The following is a 27788-nucleotide window of genomic DNA, read 5'->3' on the forward strand; positions in this document are numbered from 1 at the left end:
TGGCTTGACTCCCTTCATAGTAGGTGCCTCAAGTATAAGATCAGTTGTATTGGAATACACCAAATGTTTATTTAGCCCAAGAACCCACTTCTGGTAAGGACCAAAAATATATGCTTAAGAAGTAAAAAACCAGGATAAGTGCACGTGTTCCTCATCCCAAGCACATTCTGAGCACCCATTCATTTGTGGCTTAAGTGCTTTCCAAGCTGGGCACATTTTCTGTGCATTTGAAAACATGGAAGAGAATGAGTTTTGAAAACGTGTGCACTAACTCAAGCACAAAAGGTGCTGTCGTGCCTCCAGCACTGAATCCTAAAGACTTTTAGGAAAGAGAAATGCTGCAGGAAAAGATGTGAAAGCTGACACTAGACAAAAAACAGGACACACACAGGAAACCTAGTGAGAGTGCAGAGGGGAAAGAAGTACAATTCCTTAGTCTTGGGGCTGCAGAGCCTGCAGCATAGCAAAGTCAGCACCTACACAAGCTATCAAGCATTTCCCTTGATCCCCAGTGACAAACACCCTTGTGATTTACTGTACTTCCCCCATTCCTTATCACCTCTCAACCCCATTCAGATATCTGCCAGTCAGACTCCAGAGGTCTGCTACCTCTTGTTTCCTGACAAAGATAGCTCTATCCCAAAACACCTGGTACTTCCTTATAGCTGTGTAGCAGAGGCATGTGCTGCAATTCCTCCATAACAATGTGAGAAGTGAACTGCTTTGGCCCTGCTGCTCCTTCACCAGATAAAGCTAGTCATTTGATACACAGACAGTAGCATATTAAATGTCCATTTGGAGAAAGCCCAACAAGTATTAGTTTAGATTCAGAGAACAGTCATCAGACAGCACAGTCCATGCCATTTCTGGCAGGAACCGAAGAGCATTTCTATTCCATCTGATGTCCCTTGTTGGAATTGAGTTACAGAGTCTATATGCATCTTTTCATTGGTAATTGATGAAGAAATGGCCAATTACTTTACTTAGACTTTACTCAAGGGAGAGCTTTTCTCACTGACACAATCTGAATAAAGTTCTAGAAGTGGGGACCACAGGGCGTGCAGAAAGTAAATACTTAAAATAACAGGTCAGCACCAAATAAGTGTTTATTTCAAATGACAAAAATGCTGAAACGTCCTCCCATGTAATGCACGGCAGATCGTGGGTGTCTCTGCCTGTCAAATGCCTACACTCAAAAAATACTTCTTTACAAGAAGGGAACAGATGCTATAAAAGTTAGTTTCAAAACCCAGAATTTTCTTACTTGCTAACTTTAACTCCTGCATCTCTGTAAGATCCCCATCTTAAACCAGTCACTGCAAACACAGGCTGCTCCTTTTCTCCCTGTAAAGAAAAATCAACGTTGGAGAAATTGCTTTGTCTTATTTCTAACTTATTTTTTTTTGCAACTAGAAAAAAATACTATTTCTATATAAAAACTAACTTCTGATTAATCCCAAAAGTGAAATTGCACAGAAGAGGCATGCCAAACAGCCAAAAGCAATAAAGCTAAGCAGAATTTAAGTGTTATACATTCTTTCTGCTCCCAAACAGGAATATAAGAGGAGAAGTTAGATTTTGACTGCACACCCAGCAACAGCCATTTCATTTTGTGGATACTGTCAGCCAAAAGCAAGGAGCTCTGCACAATGACTCTAAGTACTCATTGCAGAAATGTCCCTTCTACTACATATGAGAAAACTAATATTCAAAAATCATATGGGGTTAATAGTCAAAGATTTTTCCATTTCACATTTTTCAGTTTGTAAAAGGAAGCTGTTAACTCCACAATACACATAAAGGCATTAAAACAGCTCAGATGGCTATTGTTATCTCTCACCATTTCTACAGAAATAATCTTTGTTAGTAAGTTTTGTATTCATCAGTACTCTCTGAGCCTCAAAAAAAGATGTTCAGGCACTCTGGTGTTTTCTCCAGTTCAGGCTATCTGATGTCATAGTGTACAGCGGAGAAATAACTGCCACCAGAAATGCTGCTATCTGAAACCAAAATCCATGACAGCATTACACACAGGAAAAGCAGCCCAGGTAAACAGAACAACATATGAGTAGGAAAATTTTAGGAACCTTGGGTGCCAAATAAGCACTTTTACCTTGATCTGCAAGACATCAAGCGGAACTGTCTCTCCCTTCAAAATGGCCAATGTAGCATTAATAATATGGCTGGAAAACAAACAAAAAAGAAGCAAATGAAAAAAAAATAGGAAGGAAGGAAAACAGTAAGTTTAGTCCAGGTGGTGCTTTTTTGCAGCAAACACAATGACCCAGGGAAAGAATTCTGATAAAGTGCTGCACCTTCTTGAAATCAGAAAGCAAACTGGATGGCTGCAGGACATGACAGAGCCTGTGTAATAACAAACAGCAAAAGACCTGAAAAGAAAAAGAGAGTTCTCAGGTTAAGCTTTTTGGAGATTCTTCCTTCCTCAGCTAATCCAGAAGATCACAGGTCAACTCTGTTACTTCTGTTTTGGGTACTTAACACACTAAGGACCCGAGTCATGCTTTTATTTTATTGGTGGCAAGTATAACAACCTGAAAGAGAAGGGGATGGTCATAAGACTGGCCTCAATTCACTGGTCTGAGACTGAATTGGCTTAGCAAGTTAATTTGTTTTGAAATTTTTAATCAACGTAAATCTGCCTATCAGCAATGCCCGTGTGCCTTTAGCATCCATTAAATTGGGGACAGTTGCTAAGGCACTTTTGCACTTCAAGTCGTAAAGCGTAGCTCTAAAGATTCTGTAACCAAAGTGTTCAAGATCACAATGAAATCTCTAAATTCAGACTTTTAAGTATCTCTTTCATTAAAACCCCCTCCACATTTTCAAAGTTGGGTAAAATTTAAATTCCATGTTAAGTACATTTCCAGTGTCTCAGCTGGACAGGGAGAAAAAAAAAAAACCAAACAAACCAAAAGCAGTTTTCAGATTCAGCCCAACATTCAAGTGAATCAGAAGGAGAAACTGTCCTTAGGTTCACCAGGCTCAGAATACCGTGAGACAGAAAGAAGCTGTTCTTTCCTCATCCCTTCTTTTCTCCTAACTTTTATCTTTCTGTAAGACCTCTACAGTTCCTACACTCCAAAGGTAAGATCTAATAGTGCTGAAGGAACCAAAGCCCCAATATTTCTTTTTCAAATATCACTTCTGCACTTCTTAAGTCAGGTTCTGTTACTGCTGTGGGTTGTTAAGCAGCCCATAGACCAAATTCCTTTCAGCTTCACCAACATGCTGCAGTCCCACCTGTACAGTTCATTACCTTGGGACAAGAAGATCATTCATTTCAAACAGCTTCTCTAGAACCCAAACATAAATTATTATTTTAATCTTAGCTGCTGATTACAGCTTTGTCCATCTTGCCAAGCTTCAAATCACTCTGGTACTTTTAATGAAGGATATTATGCCAGTTGGCATGTGGATTTTATGGATGATGGATACCAGCAAAGGTTCTGGCAAAGAATGTTAATGAGCAACTGGGAGAAACAGACTGAACAGATTTCAAGAGCAAGGGGAAATATATACAGTATAAGAGGAAGGAAAAAAATTGAAAAGAAATTTAGTATAGGGAAAAGAAAGCTTTGTGATCAGTCTTTCAACTTTACAAGAGGATAAAATAAACTTCAAACTGAAATCCAAGTACCAGATACTCCCAGACTGGATCACATCCAGGATGCTGATAGGTAAGATTCAGGTTGTTGGAAAGTTACCAGCATCAGCCCCACCAGAAGGATGCGTAAGAAACCCTGGAGAAGTCGGTAATGGGATCCAAACTTCCTCACAAAGATGTTCTTGCATGATTTATTTTGCAGGTGCTAACCAGGTTATATGTGGACTGGTTTCTAGAATTCTTAAGCTGAAGAAGGGACAGAAAGATGATTTTTTTACCTTGTTTATTTTGTCATACCCTTGCGGTATCCTTGCCATATCCTTTCTGACTATTCCTAAGGGTCTTGATCCTTTTAATATTATTTTTTCAAAAAACCCAAAACTCTGAGCATCACACAATTACAGAGATACTAGTCACAGAAAATTATTGTATGTTCTAATAACACATAAATTTCCTTCTTTTAATTTTAGTCAGTTTTTGGAAGCCATTAACTCAGGCAAGTCCAGAGAATCATCAGGCTCTGCCAAGAGGCTGCTAACTTCTATGTAACATGGAACAGAAAGAAAAATACCAATGCACTGTTCCTTCGAAACAAATAAAAACAGTGCCCTCTTTCAGAAATATTTAATACTTACTAGACTTGGTTCGTGCTTTCAGGATAGAGGGTTTGGCTCAGAGTGCAGGTCTTCCCAAGAGGTATGAATCCTATAGGAATCTTACTGAAGACAGCCTGGACACATAAGGAGAGTAAATTAACATTTGCATTAGCTGAACAAAGCTTCCTGTGTGGAGATCACAGCTGCGTCTGATATCACCCCTTGGGCACCAAGCAGCCAGGCACTTCCTTAAATGAAGCAGTAATACATAATGACTCAGAACATGGCATCCGAATCTGTGAACCCACCACTGCCAACTGGGTACAAAGGAGCTCTCCGTAATCATTAAGAGCATTGTTACATGCAGGTTGGCAGCTACATCTTAACTAATGCATGGATTCTGTCAGCAATCTGCCATCTTTCTTAATACTGACAGTGGCATCACGAGCTCTGAATCTCATTTACCACTGCTGAAATCCCCCTCTGACAGAGGAACTGTGCATGGCAAGGAGGTTTTCTCAGTTAAGGAAAGGAAATTAATTGATTCCTCTGGCATCCACATCACGAAGCAGCAGAAGCTCTAATTTTTGGAAGTCACTGACTGTGTTATTTTTCTGTAACACAGTTCAGCAGAAGGGCTTGTTGAAGGAGCAAGTTATCACGCTTTACCTCATAATAAACTGTGCTTCTTGAAGCATGTCAGCAAATCAATGTAAACTACCATATATCACAATGTACCATCTCCCTCCTGGGCACTGCTACTAGCAGCATCATGATACTGCAAATCCACACCGACTAAGTAATATTCCTCTCACTTCACGCTCTCCCTTGCTATCACATGCAAGTCTTAACACATCTCAAACACTCTTCATAGAATCATAGAATAACCAGGTTGGAAGAGACCCACCGGATCATCGAGTCCAACCATTCCTATCAAACACTAAACCATGCCCCTTAGCACCTCGTCCACCCGTGCCTTAACTTCTCTCATTTCCTTCAGAATTGTTTTGCAGCATGCAAACAACAGGCTGTTGGCAGGTCCTGCAGTCATGTTCTGCTCCCCTGGCTGCTTGGAACAGAGTTTCTGGAATATCCTGCACAGGCTTTTCTTATCCAGGCTATAGTGGTTATGACACAGCTGAGTAAAAAGGGAAGCAGAACACAGAGTGAGGGGGCTGAACTGCAGAGCTCTACTCCTAGGACAGAGCGATATGAAGGACAAGAATTCCCTGGCCAGAGACATGAAGTGACACAGTGGCAATACTATCATACAGTATTCCACCCAAAATAGTGCTGGATGCAGAATTTTCTATGCTACTGCAAAGCAAGCCAAGCTACATCAAAACAATAAGTCAAAAAAAGGGTGGAAAAAAACCCCAGCCAGTAAAGCCTCCAAAACTTTTCTTCCAATATCTTTAGATTATAGAGGTCTTGGGGGCCAAATATAATAACACTAAATACGAGTCTCAGAACTGATACAGCCAGCATGCCTTTTAAAAATATGGTCTTGGTTGCAGAGTTTCTCTTATCATATTCAGACAAAGCAACTGCCTAAACAGACAAAATTCTAGCTGCCAAGGAAATCATCATCAGCTTGTCTGGATCATTTAATTGAGTTTTTGCCAGCTCCGGCCAGAAGGTTTTTGGGAATAATGACTCCCTCCTTTTTTCAATAACACTGTCCTCCCTCTTTAAAGAGAAAAATCTCTCTCATTTCCACTCAAGGTGATCCACTTCGAGAGGTTAAAATTTGCTTTCTGCAGCCATCTGCATAGGTAGGTATTCACTGCTTGAAAAAACGGCAAAGTAATCTCAAAGCAATAGGAGCAAGGCCATAACTGAATTCAGTTTCAAGCCTGTACAAACACAAGAAAAACATGTACTTTCAGCCTATGCTTCTGCCAAGCAAACCGACACACACAGCTGGTCTTTGAAAGTTGTGCATTTGGCTTCCCCATAATCCCTGTTCTGATGCTGGAAAATTCCCAAAGCCGTGGCTTGGGAGCCATTGCACTCCCTGAGAAAGGGAATGAAGAACAACAGGCAGATTGCAGGACACTAGCATAGCTGGCTTACTATGCAGCAAGCTGGCTCCAAATTAGCAAGCAACATATCTGTAAAAGACAGCTGATGCTACGAGATCACAGTGGATATAGTCTAAGAAATAAGCAAAATTTAAAAAACGATGCTTCCTCACCTCATCTGCTCTGCGGAGAAGTCCAGTTATGACCTGAAAAACATAGGAAATGCTCAGCTCTGAGAATTTTGTTTTTCACTTACAGCAGAAAGCCATGAAAATCATACCTACATATACTCTTTGGAAAAGATTTAAGGAGCAGTTACACTTTTATGAAAGGTGCTACAGTTGCTTACATAGGAAAGGAGGCCTGTTCAGTGCGCAAGCATGGTGCCAACAGCAGAGTTACGAGTGCACATGAGTACATATGGGTATCACAACCAATGCCAGTGTATATGTTTTAACACTGAATAATGCTCTGCATAACGCAAAAATAGCACTGGTCAGTGTGCAATTAACAATAATCAATCCTAAGGCCAGGAGAAACTTGTAGATGTACTCTGATCACTTTGTCTCAAGGTCATTGCATTTCATTTAGCCATCGCTTTATGAAGCCAGTAGTTTAGCATTCCAGGAGATGCTTTAATAAAATACAGCCTTCCTTGAAAAACGGAGTATCCCCCAGTTCTGCTGGTAGTTTGCTCCCATTGTTAATCATCTTGACAATAGGCACTTATTAAATACATATCATGCTTTGTTATCCTCCCCTTGTAATTTTTAAATTATTTGATTCCCACTTGGGAAAGCATGCATTCCTCTTGGGGAGCACAGATAGGAATGAACTTTGAAAATTAAACCATTACAGCTACATTACACAGAAAGGAAAAGTTAGAATCATGTCTACCCAAGTTAATTTTCTCGTTCTAGAAAAAAAATCTGAAAGATGGTTAGGTTACAAACCCTTTCTACTCTCACTTCCATCATCGCTTTTAGACTAACAACAACTAGCAGCGTTTTCTTGTCCCCAGAAGATCATAACATTGACTGAAAACACAGACACTAAAATGGACAAATCTCTAGTCATAGCTGTTATGATGCTGCTAGGTTATACAGACTCAATATTCTCATCCTCAGACTATAATTCTCAACAAACCAGGACAAAGCTCCTGCAGTACCTCTTGCACTGTGCCATCTCCTCCTGCAATAATGATCAGATCTGTGTTTTCCATCAATTCCAGCAGCTTTTTGGCTTGACCCTCATAGTCAGTCTGAAGAAACAGAAATCCAAACATGAGACCTCAAAAGAATATTTCTAGGATTTCTCTTCTATAGAACAAAAGAATAATCTATCCATTTGCTTAATAGTTATTCTCATACACGCACACAGCACTGTACGTTACTTACATTGACTGAAATTTCTTCAACTGATAAAACAAGTCTGCTGCCTAATACAGTATGTGCAAGCAAGCACACACCCACAAAGGCTAAATGAAATATCAGAGTAAATCTTACTCAACAGAACTAAAATACAACAACAATATTTCAGGTAGTTTTACACTGAAACAAAATCAAAAGCAAAACATGCTCCTACAGAAAAAGTCCCAATGCCTTTAGCAGTCAATGTGCTCAAGTGCATCTCCTGAAACACAAAAGCAGCGACGTAAACAGCTAGTGCCCGAGAGCAAGGTGTTGACAATGGGCTTAGCAGCAAAGAGCACACTGACTTTCTAAACCATCAAAACCATGCTCTGTCAAATGGATGCCTTTTTCAGGGCCACCTTAGTCTCAGGTCCAGCCCTGTTTTGCTAACTTGTCAGGTCTGAAGATACAAAGCATCAATTTTAAGTCTTGTAAAGTAATTTCTTTTCCTTCAGGTTGGGACTATGTATTTTCAGTGATCGGAGAAAGGCATTTTAACATTAAACCTTATGAAAAAGATGGCAAGACAGAACGATATTAGAGTACTTTGCTCTTAGGAGACAGTGACTATTAAACAAGCCACATATCACAGCCTCAAAAACCTGCAAAAAGATCAGAAATCCTTCATGTTTACTCATTTTTCTCTTTGCAAAGCAGATCTTTCTGCTAATTCACACCATTTATAGCTCAGTGCTCTGCTTTTGTGATGGGAATGTTAAATTATTTGGGGATACACTGAGATATTTTCAGTGCAAAACTAAAAGACTATTTTTAATTAATCTGAACAGTCCCACTGCACGTCAAAGTTCTTCACTTCTGAATTCTGCAAGTTCAGGCAGAATTGACAATTTCAACAGTGACAGGCACGCACCACTAGCCAGGACTCAAATATTTAGAGAGTTTTCTCTCAAACACGAATTATAAAAGGGCTGCTTTAGACAAACTGACAAGCACATGTACTGCTTTAGCTGAAAACCAAAAACTCAGTACACAATGTGTAAATTAGCTGTGAATTAAATAGAAAAAGATTAAGTACCAACTTAATATCTCAGTATTTATTTCTTCCCCAGAGATGCTTACAGGAAAGCTGAGAATTTCAAATGCATCCAGAATTTAATTTCAGTTCTTCAAGAGGAGAAAGCAGAGCAGACAATATGTCTATATTAGCAGAACCTATCAGTTCGTACCTTAACCACAGTTACATCCATGCCAGACAAGTGTAAAATTGGAGCAGCATTCTTTTCAAAAAGGTTCCTGGCTTTGCTAGAAATAACAGAGTAAAAACTGTTTCATTTGTCTATAGGCTAAAAAAATTAAAAAGCAGAGAAACAAATGAATAACAAGAAGAAATCTACTTAAAAATGAGCATGCAATCTACACAGTCACTTAACCTGCCAGTCAGAAAAGATGAGATTTTGTTTGGTTCAAATGTAGTGCATTTCTAGACTCATATCTCAGATGTCAGCATTTTGTTGCAGTTTGAATAAATGCAGAAGATGTTATCTAGCTTTCTCAAAACATAATTTAAAAAACCCCAATAAACAAAATAAGATCTCCAGATTAGAAAATTAATGACTTACCAAGCACCAAGCTTTAAAACCACAAAGAAGGCCCACTTGGGTTTCCAGAAACATTTTTTTAAAAAAATATTTACTGTTACGTATTATTAAATTGATTTAGAAGCAAAATTTTATCTGACCTTCTTTTGTTATAGGACTGATGCATTTCCTGCCTATAACTGCATAATAAAATAATTACGCCATTAACTATAAATTGCTTACAACAAGTAGAAGGCATGAGACTAGAAGTCAGAGACTTAATTTATCAACACTTTGCAGTTTCAATCAGGGCACATAACTCCAAACACTTCCATGTCAGATATATCACTCCTTTCATACTGTTAAAACAACTCCCTTTCCCTCCCCAAAATGCAACTAATAAGAAGTTTGGCTGATCAGCAGAAACAGACACGCATCATATGCAATATTACTTTTTTTCTGGTAATAAGCATGCAAAAATAGCAGCCAACCTCTTCCAGGAGTCTTGCTCTAAGCCCATATTTAGCCTCTCAGTTTGTGGGCTCACCCCTTTCAAGGACAGGTTCCCACGGAAGTAAGATCACTACCGGCTAAATTCAAGTCTTGAAGCAATCAAGCAATCTTATTTCTACAGTTTTTGAGGGTGGAAATGCACCACATTCAAAAGTTTGGAGCTAATACGAAGGAATTCCACATACGAAGTAACAACAAAGGCCAAAACATAGGATAAAAGAAAAATAAAAAAACATACATACGTTTAGAACTTTTTCTCTCAACTCGAACATCTAGTTCAATTTCCCAATATTTTTCATCCCAATATTTTTGGTGGAATCAAGTTTGGCATAGTTACATAGCACCAGCTTGGCATCAGAGGGAGGCAAAAATGAGCTCAACAATCTGGCTGGCTTTTACAGTGAACAGCAGAGCAAAAACACAGAGTGCCTCACATGTGAGTGAAGGGAAGGGGGAATTTTACCCTTTGCAAGCTGCTGGGTTGAGGAACACTGTTGCTTTCTTCAATGGCATACTAGAAGGGATCAACTGGTTGCCAAAAGCCTACATTAAGAGAAAAAGAGCAGAGTTCAGTTTATCTTTAAAGCACATCAGTAAAACAGGTCAGAATAATGCCTCTCTACAAATGTCAATGGGCTTTCAAGCCTCATGACATTCAAACGACTTCCATCTTCAGCCATTGTACAGGTCTCCTGTTCAAAAACCTGCACTCTAAGCAACAGCTCACACCACTGTCACAAGGACTCTTTAGCTCATTTTTACAATTCCACCACCATTTCGTTTTCGTCAGCCTCTGCTTTTCTGCCATGGGCAGAGATCCAGGGAGCTATCCTTGACTCCAAGGTCACTTGATTTTCCTTCCTTATGTAATTCTCACACACCTGCCTGCCACCTTCTTTCTGCATCTTTTTTCACTTTACTTCATTTCTTGTAATGCTTCTGCCCATTTTTCTATTTTCTATGCTTAAGTTTTTGAAGATATGAAAAATAATCACCAGAGAATTTGCCCTAACTATGAGCAAGCTCACTGTTCCACAGACATTTTTTCTTCCTAACATCTCCATATAAAAATTCCTGAATCCCTCTACAATTTCTAATCCAGTTCTGAATAGGTGCCTCAGTTTTAAATTCTTCATCAGTTACTCCATACAGCCTCTTTGGCCATTTGTAACTATTTCCATAAATTTTCAGCACAGGAGAGGCAAGAAAAGGCAAAGCTTCCATGTATGTTATTTCCTACTCTGTAGACTTCTTTTAGATGGGTGTCTTTAGGCATCCTCCCCACCACACCAAATCAAACTGGTTTTGAGTACAAGGACAACATATTCAGCAGTAGCATCCTGAAGCCCCAGAAATAAAGCAGGAGCAAAAACCTGCTGTGCTGAACATAAGACACAATCATCTGTCCCTGCTTTTTTTTCCCTCCCTTCTCTTGAAAGTTAATCTCCCAGCACGGACTTTTATATTGAAGAAGGTGGACAACGTAAACAAAGCACAGAAGAAGTTAGTGATCGTTAGCTGTTTATAATTAATTCCACTTGCCAACTTTGCTCAGGAAACTCCAATTATAAGAAGTGTGCAGCTGTCTGTTGCTTAAAACATTCAGATTTCTTCTTCAAGAAAGGAAAAGGATAAGAGAAGTTGCTGAGAGTAAAGGAGTCTTCAAAGAAAGGGAAACAAATCAATAGCTCTTAAGCTTTACTCAAAAATCAGCTGGGAAACATGAACTTATTTTATTGCAATTGTTGGAAAGGAATCAGGAAATACAAGGGACCTCTAATAAGTTACAGCTGCTAAAAACAATTAATTATTTGCTTGGGGGACACAAAGTGATGTATTTGCTTGCTCTAAACAACCTAAAAAGGCTCATACAGAATTTATGAGTAATGACATGATCACTTCTTTATGTTAAACACGTAGACATTTATGTTACATGCAGGGGTGTTTCTAAAGCAAATGTTTATTTTTTTTAAGAGATGAAATAAAAAATAACAATGCAACTTTCTATAAGGCTTTTTTTTCAGAGTACAACATAAGGAAAACCAATTTAAAGCCAGACATTAAAAATGTTTATTTTATATATATATATATATATGAAGATACAATTTAGGAAAGTCAATGCCTTTTTCACTTGCACACTTCCAGGTATTGCAAATCTGGTCTTCTAAGATGACAATCACTATTTTGCAGCTACGAAACCCCCTTTAAACAAAGGCTTTATAATGTTTTGTGAATACTAACAGAGAAAACACATTCCTTTCAGAAAAATAACCTTGCTTCTCAGAATGAACTGTTTGCCAGCTAAACAGGACCTCTCTAATACAGGCCCAGAGTTCTGTAACAAGGTCAATCAGCAAGACCGCATTTGCAAAGGAAGTCCACAGTCAGCTGACACCAGCTTATTCCAGAGAAGGAGGTTTAAGAGGTTTAGAATATGATAAATGAGTTCTTTATTAGAGAATCTTTCTATGATAATATGCCACCCCAAGGCTGTCATCATAAACTGATGCTTAAATTCAGACACGCATGGTGGAATCTTTGCATGAAGTACTGCTGCAGCAGATACTGTGGCAGGAAGGTGGGTGCCTCATCAATTTGGTATTGTAACAGGCTTAAAACATGATGTGAAAATAACAGAGAACACCATCTCCGCTCAACCCCATCACTCAGCCTGAACTTTTTCTTGGGTGAATTTGTCCCTATTTTTTCCCCATACTTACACAGCAACATAAACACAAGTAACATTTCTCAAACAATTACAGATTGTTGTTGTTCTGAAGGACATATCAGACATTGCTGCTGTATTATCACGTGTTTTCAAGCAGTATTTGGCACTGACACATCAGTGAAAATGGAAATTACAGCAAGAACTGATTACTGGGCTTTCTGGTTCATCCCCTTCTAATGCAGCAGTCTTCTGCAGGATGTTATCTGAGGCTTTAACCACTGAAATTCTAAGAAGCGCTACTGACAGTGCTTTTGCACTTTCATTTATAAGAATAAGCCAGAAAAGAATAGATCCCATCACTTAATGACTGGAATTAAGAAACAGAAAAGTCAGAATTTCCACAACAGAACTATCTTTTTGTGCCAATCTTTTCTTAGCAGTTACAGCTTTCTAACAGCATATGCACTAGGGTCTTTTAACTTCTCCTTATATACCATTTCATCAGTGCCTTTTAGATTTTTTATAATTTGGTCAGCATGTTTCAAATACTGAGGTATTAACTCCTATTTTTAGCAATGTAAAGCACTTCTATCACTTTCATATTATGCAGTAAAAATTACTATCAAAAGCATAGAAAACAAGAACAACTGATACTATGAGTTGGAAAAGCATTTGACTCTGAAGCTTTAAATCTGATCTATGACAGCAGTATTTTCAGGGACGGATTTTTCTTACTCTTTCATGAGACTTGAGCTCCCTTACCTCTATTCTGGCACCAAGTTCCACTGCCCAAATCAAGCTGCAGGTTCAAATTGGGATTATTCGGGTGCACAGCAGAAACAGAGTCATCTCAAGGAAAGTTTTCCAATTAGAAGAATAATTGTCACCATTCTTTTCAGGTCCGAGTATATATGATGGGAGCAGTGTTACACCCTGCAAAACCTCTAAGATCTGGCACGGAGGAGCAGGTTTGGAATTAGCTTTATTTGTGGGAGGTAGAAAGACTCTTAAAATCTTAGACCACACCATCAAGGTAATCAGAACCTGTGCAGTGATGGCATCCATGGGCAGCAGCACTTGACCTGTAAGACTGCTTATTAAAGACAAGATTTCTTTATATGAATACTATAGTATGGGAATTTGTTAATTGCTGGTTGCCCCTACAGGCCACAAACTACAAAATGCAAGTCAGTACACTCAACCTCTCTGCAAATACCAGCTTTGTCAGTGATGAGCAAACAGGTTGTCTCCTTTAGGTTCCCACTACACAGCTCTCAAAAAAAGTTCTAGGTCAGCGATCACACTTTGTATCCTCTATAAAGGCACTCGGGGTCGAAGAGACAAGGGCAAGAAGGTCCCTCCAGCTGAGTGTTAACATCAACTGGTTTGCACTGTTTCTGCCCCTACTACACCTGTCGTGGTGGATCTGAGATTTCAGCCTTCTATGATGATCAAGAAATCATCTTCCCACCCACACTTTATAGACGCGGAGTAATTACACCTGCAGAAACGGAGGTCTGGGTAGCTACAGCAGTAACTAAGATTACTGTAATGATAACACTGCACCGTCTGTTGCAACAGCAGTGTCAGGGCACAAGAAGTACAGCACCCTTGTTGCAGGCTGGAGGCCTTGTCCACCCTTTGGCACTTTAGCAAAAAGAACACAAATGGCATCATTATAAGCTTTGTCACGTAGAAAGGGCACCCCAGGAAAATCTCAGAAGCCCTGCACAACCAAGATAAGAGGGAGATTTTAATCTAATTTTATCACTTTAAACGTATTACCTGGGCTTCTTGGCACGCAGCTCTTCGCAGCAGGTTATCGCTATTAGGTAAGACAGAAAAGAGCAGACGTTAGGTTGTGGAAGTTTAAAACAATTTGCCCATTTTTAAAATGTAGGTACACACTCTTGACACGCACTCCAACAGAGCTAAGATAAAAAACACAGGTTAAGACCTATTTGACACCTCTTAAGGATGAAATACACCAATTTAGGCACACAAGCATAACTGTTTCTGCATGTGCACACGAACACCCTTATATAAGATCAGTATGCCAAGTGTGCTGAGATCACATAAACTATGAGACACTGTATACTTGTGATTTATTTTTAAATTGCTACATAACTGCACATCAGATTGAAGGTGTGGTGGGTTTTTTTTTTTTCCATGTTAATACTGCCTGTTATTTACACTGAAGGTACTTACCATGCCAGCAGTATAGATGGGATTTAGAATAGACTCAACATGTAACTTCCATGGATTTTAATCTTAGTGCATTGTAACTGTGAACTCCCCTCTCCATCAGTTTGTAAGCCAAGCTGTTCATGCAGCACTTATCACCCACCCAGGTCTGAGCATGGCCTAAAGCAGTAAGGTGAGAATCAATCAACTCACCTAAGTGAAGATCAAAAATAAAGAAGATAATATCAGTATTAGGTAAGCCACTGATGGTAGTTTCAGAAAGAAATTCCAGACTAATCCTTGTGCTTGCCATCAGTGACAGACAGCATTAGCAAGGTAGCAAGTGGGATATAACTAGTTGGCAAGCAAACTGGAGACAGAATTACTTGAGTGAGGAACAAAATTCTGTTCTTCCCCTGACCATAAAATGCCCTTGCAGACAAAAAAAAGGGAGTCCAGCTCTGTAGTGCCCAGTCTCACCTGTCCAGAGTAGATACCAGGCACTCCCACTCCTGGCTAAAACCGAAACACTTCTTCAGCTTGCCCTTGCCAATACCTGGCAAGACAATGTATTACTCTCAAAAAACATCAAGTACAAAAATACTCCAATTATAGTTGGCATACCAAAATGAATACACTACACCAACTAAAAGAGTTCAAGGCTAACACTGAAAAACAACTGAGTAGGAAAGAAGCACAGTCCTGCCACAAACTGTGGCTTGTCAGGCCAAATCCTGCAATGGAAAAGGCAGAGGAGAAAGCAAGGCTTTGGTCAGACCTCTGGACCCACGTGAGTGCGATCTATTAAATTCCACAAGCTTACAGTATTTATCTGTCACAGAGGCTATACAAGCTGACCTTTTTGGCATCACCAAAAGACGCTGCAGTGCCATAATAGGGAAGTTGGGTGATTTCAGGTGAGATATAAAGTTGGGTTCCGAGACAATAACTCTACAGCAAAAAGCCACAGTTTTACTCCTGGTAATATTGAAAAGACAAAGGAAACATTCTGGTATGGAAAAAGAAAATATGTGAGTAACAGCTCACTAGGGCAACAAGTAACTGGAATGTCTAAAAAAACACATCCTCAAAGGCATACTTTTCACTGTCATGTTTGCTCCTTAAATCCAAAGGAATAAGTCATTTGTATTAAACACCTGAATATTACTTAGACGAGCAACAGACTTGGTTTTGATTTCAGTAATATAATGAAAGCGCACTAAGTTAAAATAACTCTCCCTGAAAAAAGTCCATGTCCCAAGCTAAACAATGCTGTCACAGCTAATTCCAATTTAGGCAAGACAGCATGACAACCCCAGTTTAGGCAAGACAGCATGACAACCTAGGTCCATACTGCACTGCTGAGGACACAAGTCCTCACATAGGGACTTTTTTCCATTCTGTGACTATATGTGGCCAGAGCAGGCGCAAAGCAATTGCAATTTCAGTACGTAAAGTTGAAATGCTATGGGATACTGAGAAAAACTCACTATCAAATGATGGCTGCACAGCTTATGTATTTGGGAATTGCTGTCTTAACCTTATTAACAAATTCTAGTCAAATTCATGTTATCTGTTTACTTCACATTGATCCTACTTTGCTCAGAAGTCAAACTGTGTCATATTGCCAGTCAGTATGTTTTCCTTGTGCCCACAGCCTTATGCTGCAGTGTTAATTGCCTTTAAAATGGAGTCCAGCGCAACTTATCAAATGAAAGCAAAAGATACTGTGATCTCTGTTCCAACCTGCAGACCCTCAGAACAGCTTTCAAGGATGCAAACTTGATTCAGCTAAATGGAGTCTTAACCATAAAAATTAGGCTTGACATTTTAGATGTCAACATTTAAGTTTACCTTCTCCTGCACTGAAGCCCTTAACAGCAAGAAAAAGTCTACTCTGACACATATAATTTTCGTGTTAAGGGCAAGGTTTAGGTTCTGAAACCAGAACAACTATTTACAGTCCGGTAAATTAGAGGTGATTTTTCTCCTCTCCAGTAATACAGCACCCAGAACCCTACATCATTCCAGTCATAGGATTCCCAGTGATTCAACTAGGACATACATTTCAAAGCCATCTGAGTTTAGCCTAATGATGTCCCAAAGTTCGGCTCAAAGATCATAAAATCATAGAACAGTTAGGGTTGGAAGGGACCCTAAAGATCATCTAGTTCCAAGCCCCCTGCCACGGGCAGAGACATCCCACTAGATCGGGCTGCCCAAGGCCCCATCCAACCTGGCCTTGAACACCACCAGGGATGGGGCATCTGCAACTTCCCCAGGCAACCTGTGCCACTGTCTCACCACTCTTCTGGTGAAGAAACTCTTCCAAATGCCTAGTCTAAATCTGTCTCTCTCCAGTTTATACCTGTCCCCCCTCATCCTATCACCACAAGCCTTTCTGAACAGTCCCTCTCCAGCTTTCCTGTAGGCCCCTTCAGGTACTGGAAGGTCGCTATAAGATCTCCTCAGAGCCTCTCTTCTCCAGGCTGAACAAGCTCAACTCTCTCAGCCTGCCCTTGTATGCGAGGCGCTCCAGCCCTCCGATCATCCTTGCAGCCCTCCTCTGGACCTGTTCCAACAGCTCCATATCCTTCTTATGCTGAGGATTCCAGAACTGGACAATACTCCAGATGAGGTCTCACAAGAGAGGAATAGAGGGGCAGGATCATTTCCCTCAACCTGCTGGCCACGCCGCTTTTGATGCAGCCCAGGATACGGTTGGCCTTCTGGGCTGCAAGTGCACATTTCTGGGTTGCCAGGTAGCAGGAAATTTTTTATTTACTTAAAATGTTACAACAACCCTTAACTATTGTCACACTTAAGGAAAAAAAAGCACATGTGCACTCACAGGGTTGTATCTGTGAGGAGTCCTCCTCCTGTGTTACAGCTCTTGCCTTTACTCATCTCACTTAAAAGTACCATGGGTGGGTCTGGAAGTCCACTGCGGGTCATACCAATTAATAAATACAGCTAGAAAAACGTTAAACATAACAAAAGCAAAAAGGTAACTTCTTTTAAGTCTTCTGTCTTGGTACATATTAGATTATCAAAATATGGCTGCATACCAGCTCCTAGAGAAGAAGAGACTTTAGTAATAAATGTAAGATTTTGGTGATCTTTTTGTACTTTATTGACTAATGTAATGTACTAACAAAGTCTTTTCAACAACACTTGAACACAAGCAGATGGAAGCTGAGGGAAATTGCTGCACTGCCTTAAAGAATACAGAGATTTCTTTTGACTTGCACCATATCCACAGCAAACTAAAAATTGATTTTTATTTTACATTTCCCCTAGAGGCTTATAGACACAACCCCAGCCTTAAAGCAAAACAGACGTGCAGTATTGCATCTTTTGGCCAACTCAGAGCTGCCTTCCTGCTGTGAGAATTAAGCATCACGCAGCCTACAAACAGGCCAACTTGCTTAAGCAGTAAAAAACTGGGAGACTGAGAGGAACAAGCAGTGGCAGTGGGTTATGGAAAAAAAAGATGTCCTAAGCTGAACCCACAGACAGAACTTTGACTGGTTTGACAAAGATATCAGTCAATGCTGCAAGGCTGCCAGCCACTGCAGCACTGAATGTTCAGAGAACAGAGCAGGTTTACCCCAAAGCAAGGAATCAACCCAGAAAGAAAGGACAAGCAGCTGCCCAAAGCTCACCAGACACCAGTCATGAGGGTACAACATCCGTATAACCTCCTTGAACAGGGGCTGTTCTGATTGTCTGCAACATCCCTGGTGCAGGACTGGTGGGCACTGCTCCAGTCCTAAGTGTTTTCAGCTAAAATAGGGAAGCAACACTCTTATATCTAAGCACACAGATCCACAAAATTTAGTATGCATGCTCCTCCATCGGAGACTGTATCCTCTGCCCGAGTGCCAGCAGCAGCCACGGTTGAAAGGACGGTTCCCATGCTGAAAGCTCAGCCAGGGCAGCAGTGAACTCAACAAGGAGAAGGCAGCAAAATTCCAACCAAAGCAGCTCTTTGAGGCCTACAGCTGCAGCAAGGCAAAGCATTTGTCTTAGAGCCAACTAAAGCAACGCCCTTAAAAGTGACCATACAACAAATGTATAAAAAAACTCGGGTGCAAGAGCTCATTTAAAAATATTATCAGTGTCAAATCTAAAACATTTAACTACAGTCAAGCAATAAGAAGACAAAAAGCTCTCCAGTGCAAGGTCTACACCAAAACACAGAGCTTTGTGAAGTGAAAGTTGGCCAAAGCTGTGCATATAGGACCACTCCTCAAGAGCTGTAACAGAATCCTGAAAAGAGATTTTCTCTTGGCAGAGGGCTTTTCGGCTGCTTGCAATATAGCAAGAGCACAGCATCCTCTTTGCTGGATATTAGCATTTACTCCCAGCTTGGCTTTGGAAGGGCATGAAAGATAAATCTTAAGTTTTCAACAGCTTTATCCAAGACTATGAATTTATACTCTCTCTTTTTTTTTTTTTTTGACAAAGTTTTGATGAAATAAAGTCAGCCACTCAGGGATAAATGCGGAAAGGTGACAGAATGAGTTATCAGTTGGCAAACACGCAGAGACTAACATTCAAATTATAGATAACAATAACACTCAGATTACTGGCAAGCCGTCAAAGACCCAGATGCCTTGCCAGCATTTTCTGCTAAGAAAGTCAGTACTTTAACATATACTGAATAAAACTGAGTATCTGATGAGTCCACTGCCTCAGTACAATGTCAAGGGTCCTCAGCCTGACAATGGAATGATCACTCACTCCGTGACACCACTGTTACTGGCTGACTGAATCCGACAATCAGTTAAGCTTATGTCCATCTTGCCAAAGATGACATAGGTGATTTGACATAGGTGCAGAAGTGGGCCTGTGTGAACCTCATGCAGTTCAACAAGGCCAAGTGCAAGGTCCTACACCTGGGTCGGGGCAATCCATGGTTTCAATTCAGGCACAGGGACCATGTGATTGCAAGCAGTCCTGCGGAGAAGGACTTGGGGGTGCTCACTGATGAGAAGCTAGACACAAACTGGCAATGTGAGCTCACAGCCCAGAAGGCCAACGGTATCCTAGACTACATGAAAAGAAGTGTGGCCAGCAAGTCAAGGGAGGTGATTCTGCCCCTCTGCTCTGCTCTCGTGAGACCCCACCTGAAATATTGTGTCCAGTTCTGGAATCTCCAACACAAGAAGGATATGGAACTGTTGGAATGGGTCCATAGGAGGGCCACAAAAATGATCAGTGGGCTGGAGCACCTCTGCTATGAGGACAGGCTTAGAGAGCTAGGGTTGTTCAGCCTGGAGAAAAGAAGGCTCTGAGTGGACCATACAGTGGCCTTCCAGTACCTGAAGGAGGCCTACAGAAAAGCTGGGGAGAGACTTTTTACAAGCGCCTGTAGTGATAGGATGAAGGGGAATGGTTTTAAATTGGAAGGGGGAAGATTTACATTAGACATTAGGAAGAAATTCTTTGTGATGTGGGCAGTGAGGCACTGGCACAGGTTACCCAGGGAAGTCGTGGCTGCCCCATCCCTGGAGGTGTTCAAGGGCTGGCTGTATGGGGCCTTAAGCAGCCTGGTCTGGTGGGAGGTGTCCCTGCCCATGGCAGAGGGGTTGGAACTGGATGATCTTTAAGGTCCCCTCCAACCCAAATTGTTCTGTGACTCCATGATAGGTAGTGACTCACTGCACTACCTGGGCATATAAAGAAGGGCAGCACCTCTATTCAGGAAAAGTGACCCAGGACATAAGGTGAGAAGGGCCTCCAAACTTGGTGAAATTTTAGAACAACTATATGGTATCTTTATCTGTAATCAAGCTCACATATGTATGTTAAACAGAAGCACACTACTGCATCTGAGCATGTATCTGACAATCTGGATACCCTCTAAGCTTCAATCTAAAAGTCCACGTTTCAATCTGAAAGTCAGTCTTTCAATCTTAAAGTCAGCGTTCCTCATACCTTTAAGCAGGAGTAGAGTAAAATTCACACAATCCAGAAAAATTAAAGGGAGACAACCCCAGAAGTGACAACACTGAATTTATTTTCTTACTTCTCCTGAACTGCTAGGGTATTTGCTATTCCAAATGCAAGAAAATGCATTTTGAAACTGTATTCTTTTATGATAAACAAAATACTTTTAAGGCTCACTAAAGTTTTGTAAGAATAGCAACAGGGTTTTAGTTAACAGCAGTTCAACCAGGCATAATGCCTATCATTTTACACATGAAAAATCTCTGCCACCTCCCGACCTATGTCTCTTCTGAAGAGGCACATTCTGTTATATTACATACTAAGAAGGGCTGAATCACCAGTGAGTGATGGGGAATCAGCACAAGTTTTCCTCTTTACTCTTCCTTTTCATCCCCAACACCCTTACTTTTAAATCAGTCAGTATTTGAACAAACACCCCTGAAGATGAAAGACCAACATGCTGATCCAAAAACTAAATGCTGCATGAAGGAAGTATCATATAAGACTGAGCTAAGAAGCTCCTCAGCCTTTACAGTTATCGTCATCCACAACCTTTATATTCACTTGATGATAAACCGTGACACTTCAGTGCCCTTCTTTCCTCTAAAGCCTATGGAGTACGAAGATGTCCACATCAGACCCACAGCACTGTCTGCAGGGTGTATGAGAGAGATGTCTGGGTCCATTTCCAGGCAGGAAAGAGGCACAAGGGACAACTCTGGAAAAAGTAACATCCTTCTTGTCCATATCTGTACACATAGTAATCCAAACCCTTAAGGAAGTACTTAAGAACACTTCTACTGCTATGGGCATATAGAGACTGACTATAGAAAAGTTGCCATTTATTTGCACAACAGATTGTTACTTACAATAGCTCTACTTAATGCAGACATTGTAGCCTCTGCTCCAAAAGAAGAATGAACCTTGAGAAGTCAAAAAAGCAATGATCTTCTCCTTGCAAGAGAAACATCTTAAAAAAATCCTCGAGGATGGAAAAGCCAAGAAGAGAGATGCAGGGTGGGAAACAAAAATTTTCTTCAGCTGCAAATAGATGAGCAACATCTCAGACAGCTAATTCCAAGCAGTCAGAGGCTAATCTTAACTGATGCTGTGCTAAAGCAAGCCCCTTCATCAGAAACTCCACTGATGCCAGAAACGAAAGCACAAGACTTCACTAAACCTTTAATCTGTTCTAAAAGGGCAAACTTAAGACTAATCAAGTATGCCTCATGCATAGTAATTTAGCCTCTGATGTCGATAATAGCAAAGCCTCACAGCCACCATAGCCCATATGTGGTTTCCTCATTAACCTCATCAGGTGTTGCCTGCAGCAGTTTGTGCATGGAGCAAAAGGCACCTCCCATGCTCCCCAGCATAACTGGTACATAAATAAAGAAACTGGGGAGACAGAATGTACAAAAAAAGCCTCACCAAGGCCATTACCACATTTGGAGACAAAACAGAGGCTGCAGAGAGGGATCCTGGCCTATTCCCTCTTGTCCAGCAGCCACAAGATAAAGCCTTCGCTGTGCACAGAGGAGCACAGTAGGGCTGCTGAGACCACCTCTGAACTTCTACATTCTTGCCATCAGGCTCTTCCGTCATTCCTCATTTTTCTGTTGCCTGGCTAAAACAATCCTCTACAGAGATCAAGGGATGGCTAAATGGTTTCCACTTTTTCCAAACAGTATTTAAATCTCTGAAAGCAGTACTTACAGCTGTGCTGTAAGTCTACATCAAAGTCCTACAGAGCTGTTTGTCATCACAGGGTTTCCTACCTTGCATTTCTAACATCTGGTAAGGAAATGCTGTATTTTCCCTCACAGGTAAAAGGGGAGACTGAAGAATGGGATATGTGAACATTTCTTTTCCCCACAACATCATCCAGATTAAAGCACCGTGCCTACATTTGGTGCAAATAACCTCCGAGCACTAAAATTTAGATACCAAAAGTTCCCTTTTCGTTAGTTTGCCTTTCATATTTTCCTCCTTATCCACTACTGTGTCACCTATGATAGCTTCACATTCTCTGTGATCATAATGTGTTTTCACTGGTACTGCACAAAAGCAGCTAACTACACAGGAAACCAGTACAGCTGAAACCAACAGTACGCAGGCACATGAACTCCCAGAAACGACAGATATAAAGGGGAGACTGGTTGTGCCTGAGGCTGCTCCTAGGCTTCCTGAAGTGCCCATTCTCTATATGCACAAGGAGCAGTTAGTCTTTTTCCTCAATGCTCTATTCCAGTCGCTCTCAGCCTGATGCCCTACGCCATTATTAGTATCTGTGGCAACAGAAAGCCAGTAAAGAGGCCACTTACGTAAGCAGGGTACCTGGGAAGGCCAGAGGCTGCTCTGCCCTGTCAGCCAGCCCCTCACATGACTGCTCTGAGCAATTTCTTCCTCCTCATTTTGTACATTGAGCTTATTCTTTTGGCTAAGAGGTATCTAGAATGATAGAACTTCAAATAATTACCCATTTTACATGCTATTTTATCTGAATTCAAAGTTCAAGTCATCAGAGGGAAAAGTGTAATGTAAGCTCAAGTATCCACTGACGTTACATGAAGGCATCGAATAAAACCCCAACCTGCTTAGCGCAAATACTTCTACTTACAACACAGCAGTACACTATGTACAACCTTCCTGTCCGTTGGGCCACGTAGGCGTACATGTGAAATCACGACCTTGTTACCACCATTTCCATGTAGTTATTCTCCATCTTACCGTAGCCTGCCCTATAATTAGCAATCACAAGGAAAAAAGTGTGGAGGGAGAGGTTCTTTTGCTGCTTGCCCTGCAGGCCGTCAAGCCTTACCGCTTCAGGTTAGAACTAAGCAACTAAAGCAGATGTACCATTCAAAACAAAGACTGACTTAATGTAATAGTCCCTAGGCAAAAGCAAATAAAGAAGGAAAGTATAACAAACAACATAAACAGATTTGTTTTCCTAAGTTTTCCACTAAGGCTTTGGCAGTGTTTTAATGTAAGCAGAAAAAAAAACACTCCTAAAATCATGACTTAACAATTAAAAAGACATTAAGACAGTGACAGAATAATAGCAGCACCAAAATGAACTATTTTTAAAAATAACTTGGCTAGGCTTGCATTTTAGTCAATTGTATTAATAATAATCTTAAAGGGCAGGGATTACAATACAAGCTTATTTAAAAATTGTGAATGAGGATTTTGCTTACTACAAAGAAAATTTGCCCCAGAGATAAACAGTGGAAACAACACCCTGCTAGGTATGACTTGTATCAGCAGCCTTGCTGCTGCCACAGTTGGTGGGCTCCTTCCAGCTCTGTGGGTGACAAGAGCAAAGCAGGCGCACTAGAGAGGCACAGTGCATGGCTGCTGCTGGCATCCTGCCTCAAGAAAGACATAGGCACTTGTACAACAGAAATCTGGCATCTTTCATAAGATGCATGGCCCCATTAAAAGAAAAAAGGAGGTTGGAACACCCATGGGCACAGGACCACCACGTTGTGATGGCCGCCCTCAGGGCATGAAGGTGGCTCCCATCAGGGCTGGAACAGCTCCCCTGTGAGGACAGGCAGAGAGAGCTGGGTTTGTTCAGACTAGGAAAGAGAAGGCTCCTTATAGCAGGCCTGCAGTACTCTAAGAGGAGCTACAGAAAAGTTGGGGAGGGGCTCTTTATCAGGGACTGCCATGACAGGATGAGAAATAACGGTTTTAAGCTGAGAGAGCGGAGATTTAGATTATAAGATATTAGGAAGAAATTTTTCATTGTGAGGACGGTGAGGCACAGGACCAGTTTGCCCAAGGAAGCTGGAGGTGTTCAAGGCCAGGCTGGATGAGGCTTGGAGCAACCTGATCTAGTGGAAGGTGTCCCTGCCCGTGGCAGGAGGGCTTGGAACTGGATGATCCTTAAGGTCCCTTCCAACTGAAACCATGCTATGATTCTAGGAGCTGTAGCTGCAGGGCCTTTGGTTTAATTCTTCTGTGCAATGTTGGTTAAAAGCAAGGAAGCCAATGACACACACTTGACTGACAGCAAATTTTTTAAGTTAGAAGACAGAAATCATAGAATGGTTTGGGTTGGAAGAAGCCTTAAAGACCATCCAGTTCCAACTCCCCCGCCACAGGCTGGGATACCCCGCACTACATCAGGTTGCTCCAAGCCTCATCCAACTTGGCCTTTAACACCTTCAGGGAGAGGGCATCCACATTTTCTCTTCCTCTCCAACAGGCTGCAAAATTACCTAAGCCACTCTGACAACACCTCTGTTTAAAGCTACCACCTGAACTGGCCCCAGACTTACAAGGCCAAGATGGGAAGTCACAAAACCAGGCACTGAGCCTTCCCAAGCTCATGGCTGCTTGAGGGGGAGGGTGAAGGACAGCCACTCTCGCTCTAAGAGGAGCCCTCCACTTGACAGCCAGGGCATCCGAGTGTCACCGAGACCGGGAAAAGAAATTTCTTAACACCAGCTGGCGGTCTTGAGAAGCAGGCAGAGGTGTTCAGGGCCAGGCTGGATGGGCCTTGGGCAGCCTGGTCTGGTGGGAAGTGTCCCTGCCCATAGTAGCAGGGTTGGAACTGGGTGATCATTAAGGTCCCTTCCAACCCAGACCACTCCACGAGTCCCATGGTGCTGCTCTCCCGCCCGCCTCCCGCTGCTGCCCCCCCGCCCCCCCCCCCCCCCATCCCGCGGTTACCAGTGCTTCCCATAGAGCCAATTCCCGCCCCAGCTCAGCAGGCAAGCCCCCAGCGTGGTTTTCTTCCAGTGGTTCCTCAGGGCCGCCAGCAGCCTCCCCGCTCTGGCCATGCTGCCCGCGGACGGGCAGGCCGCGCCCCGCTCCGCGCCCGCCCCGGCTCGGCTGGAAACCGCGCCCCCGGCACCGCCGTTCCGAGCTCCTTCCACCGCGTGCAGCGGGACAGGAGCCGGTTACAGAACTGGCGTCCCGCTTACACGCATGAGGATAACCCTTCCCAGAAATCTTATGCATATTGTATTACTTTCCAAGGTCTAATTTTTAATGTTGTTATGAACTTCTCAGCAATCAAATCTCTCGCCAATTTACTGCGGCTCCAGCTCTGCCTGACCCCGCGTTTGGGGTGGGGAGAGGCTGCAGACAGAGGTGATGGCAGCAGCCAGAGCTGCCCAGCACAGAGCACGCTGCACACGAGGCCTTGTCATCTCCAGAGAGCGAGCAGTGGCTGGGAAACCTGTCTGAAAGAAAACATGCTGTCAGGGGGACGTTCTGCCTAACTTGCAAAAAATACAGTTGCTTAGATGAAGCTTAACTCTGCTTTAGCCTAAATAAAATATATTCCACTTTTTGTACCAGTAACCGCTTCTTGTATCCAATGCTGTCCAGGCATCGTACCTCAATTTGAAAAAAAAAATGAAAAATATTCCAAGGAAAAGTGTTTTCACCTGCACTCGTGTCCCAGCCCTTGCAGCCTCACTGCGTGGTCGTCCTCCAAGCCCACAAGGCGGCCCACAGCCACAGAACCAGAGTTGTAGAATCATAGAATGGTTTGGGCTGGAAGGGACCTTAAAGATCATACAGTTCCAAACGCCCTGCCGTGGGCAGGGACACCTCCCACAAAATCAGGTTGCTTCAAGCCTTGTCCAACTTGGCCTTGAACACCTCCAGGGATGTGGCATCCACAGCTTCTCTGGCAACCTGTTCCAGTGCTTCACCACCAACAGGCATTACGATTTTCACCCTCACAGTAAAAAATTTCCTAATAGCTAATGTAAATCTACCATCTTTCAGCTTAAAACCATTACCTCGTGTCCTGTCACTGCATTCCATGATAAAGAGCCTTTCTTCTCCTTTCCTGTAGGCCTCCTTTAAGTCCTGGAAGGCTGCTATAAGGTCTCTTTGGAGCCTCCTCTTCTCCAGGCATGGCCTCTTGCCAGTAAGCGCTGGCCACCACAAGGTGCAAGGGGAGCAGAGGGTTTTCTGTATAGCAGAGGACAAACACAAATACATGTTTTTTCACACTAGTAAAAATACCCAAGGCACTCCTCCTGCCAAAAAAAACCAGCCAAAAAACATTTCTGAAGGTTCATCTGATCTAGTGGTTCCAGCCCCCATGGCAAGGGGGTTAGAACTGGATGATCTTTAAGATTCCTCCCAACCCAAACCATTATATTATTGTATTAAGTACCTGGGGGTTGCTGCTTAAGCCCTGCCGAAAGGATGACCACGTGCACCAAGAGAAATGTCTCCAACCATGTGTGGGAAACAGACCATCCTTACAAGGATGACATGCAGCCATCAAGAGCATGAATGACCTGCCAGACAAAGGTGGAGGCACAACCAGATGGCAAGACCTGACTTCATGATGGGAAAACTTTGGGATAATCCAGTGGTGGTGGCCCCTTCTAGCATTAATTCTAGCAACATCTAATCCATAATGCGTGACAGATGGTGAACAGCCTCAGAGGTTTCACAGAAGAGTGAAGGCTTGCGTGACTAATATTCAGAGAGATCCCATCCACGTCTAGAGAAGGGCAAGGAAGCTGGTAAAGGGTCTGGAGCACAAATCTTATGAGGACCAGCAGAGGGAACTGGGGTTGTTTAGTCTGGAGAAGAGAAGGCTAAGGGGAGACCTTATCACTATCTATAACTACCTGAAAGGAGGTTGTAGCGAGGTGGATGCTGGTCTCTTCTTCCAGGTAACAAGCAATAGGACGAGAGGAAATGGCCTCAGAGGAGGTTTAGGTTGGATATCAGGAAAAATTTCTTTACTAAAAGAGTGATTAAGCATTGGAACAGGCTGTCCAGGGAAGTGGTGGAGTCACCATTCCTAGAGGTGTTCAAAAAGCGTGTAGATGTGGCAGTTTGGGACATGGTTTAGTAGGCATGGTGGTGTTGAGCTGATGGTTGGACTTGATACTGGAGGACTTTTCCAACTGTAATGATTCTATGAAGAGAGATGGCAGGCCATTCTAAATGAAACATTGGCTAAAAAAGTGGTGCAAGGAAGCAACACTGCTTTTCTAGGTCCTTGACAGGGACCAAGGCTTGAGGACTCAGGACAGCAAGGATGCAGACTGGCAGCAGGTCAGGATGCTGGACAGATTTTTTTTTTCTGAATATTTTTCCCTCTTGCAAAATGCTGTTTGCAGCAAAATCTGAATATTTACTAAAATGGCAAAGTCAATAAAATGGCTTTCCATTTAAAAATTTCCCAAAATCTTTCTGTTTAATGATGTGTGGATGGGATGTGTGTAGAAACATAAGTGAGCTACTTTAGGCCAAACTTGGCATTCTGAGTATGCAAAAATCT

The 27788-nt window shown here is 42.0% G+C and overlaps 1 protein-coding gene across 1 annotated transcript in view; it reads right to left on the reverse strand.

The window, feature by feature from the left end:
* AGK (acylglycerol kinase) overlaps positions 1–25325 on the reverse strand; it is a 40052-nt gene extending 14727 nt beyond the window's left edge. The window contains exons 1-9 of the mRNA XM_069859110.1: positions 25199–25325; positions 14162–14201; positions 10172–10251; positions 8845–8920; positions 7414–7506; positions 6419–6451; positions 4261–4355; positions 2114–2183; positions 1265–1344 (exon numbers count right to left, since the gene is read on the reverse strand). Of these exons, the coding sequence (XP_069715211.1) occupies positions 1265–1344; positions 2114–2183; positions 4261–4355; positions 6419–6451; positions 7414–7506; positions 8845–8920; positions 10172–10251; positions 14162–14201; positions 25199–25308 (677 nt within the window). The 5' untranslated portion in view covers positions 25309–25325. The remainder of the gene's footprint in view (positions 1–1264; positions 1345–2113; positions 2184–4260; positions 4356–6418; positions 6452–7413; positions 7507–8844; positions 8921–10171; positions 10252–14161; positions 14202–25198) is intronic.
* Between the last annotated feature and the right edge of the window lie 2463 nt (positions 25326–27788).

Source organism: Phaenicophaeus curvirostris, chromosome 1 (genome assembly GCF_032191515.1).
Source record: "Phaenicophaeus curvirostris isolate KB17595 chromosome 1, BPBGC_Pcur_1.0, whole genome shotgun sequence".
NCBI lineage: Eukaryota > Metazoa > Chordata > Aves > Cuculiformes > Cuculidae > Phaenicophaeus > Phaenicophaeus curvirostris.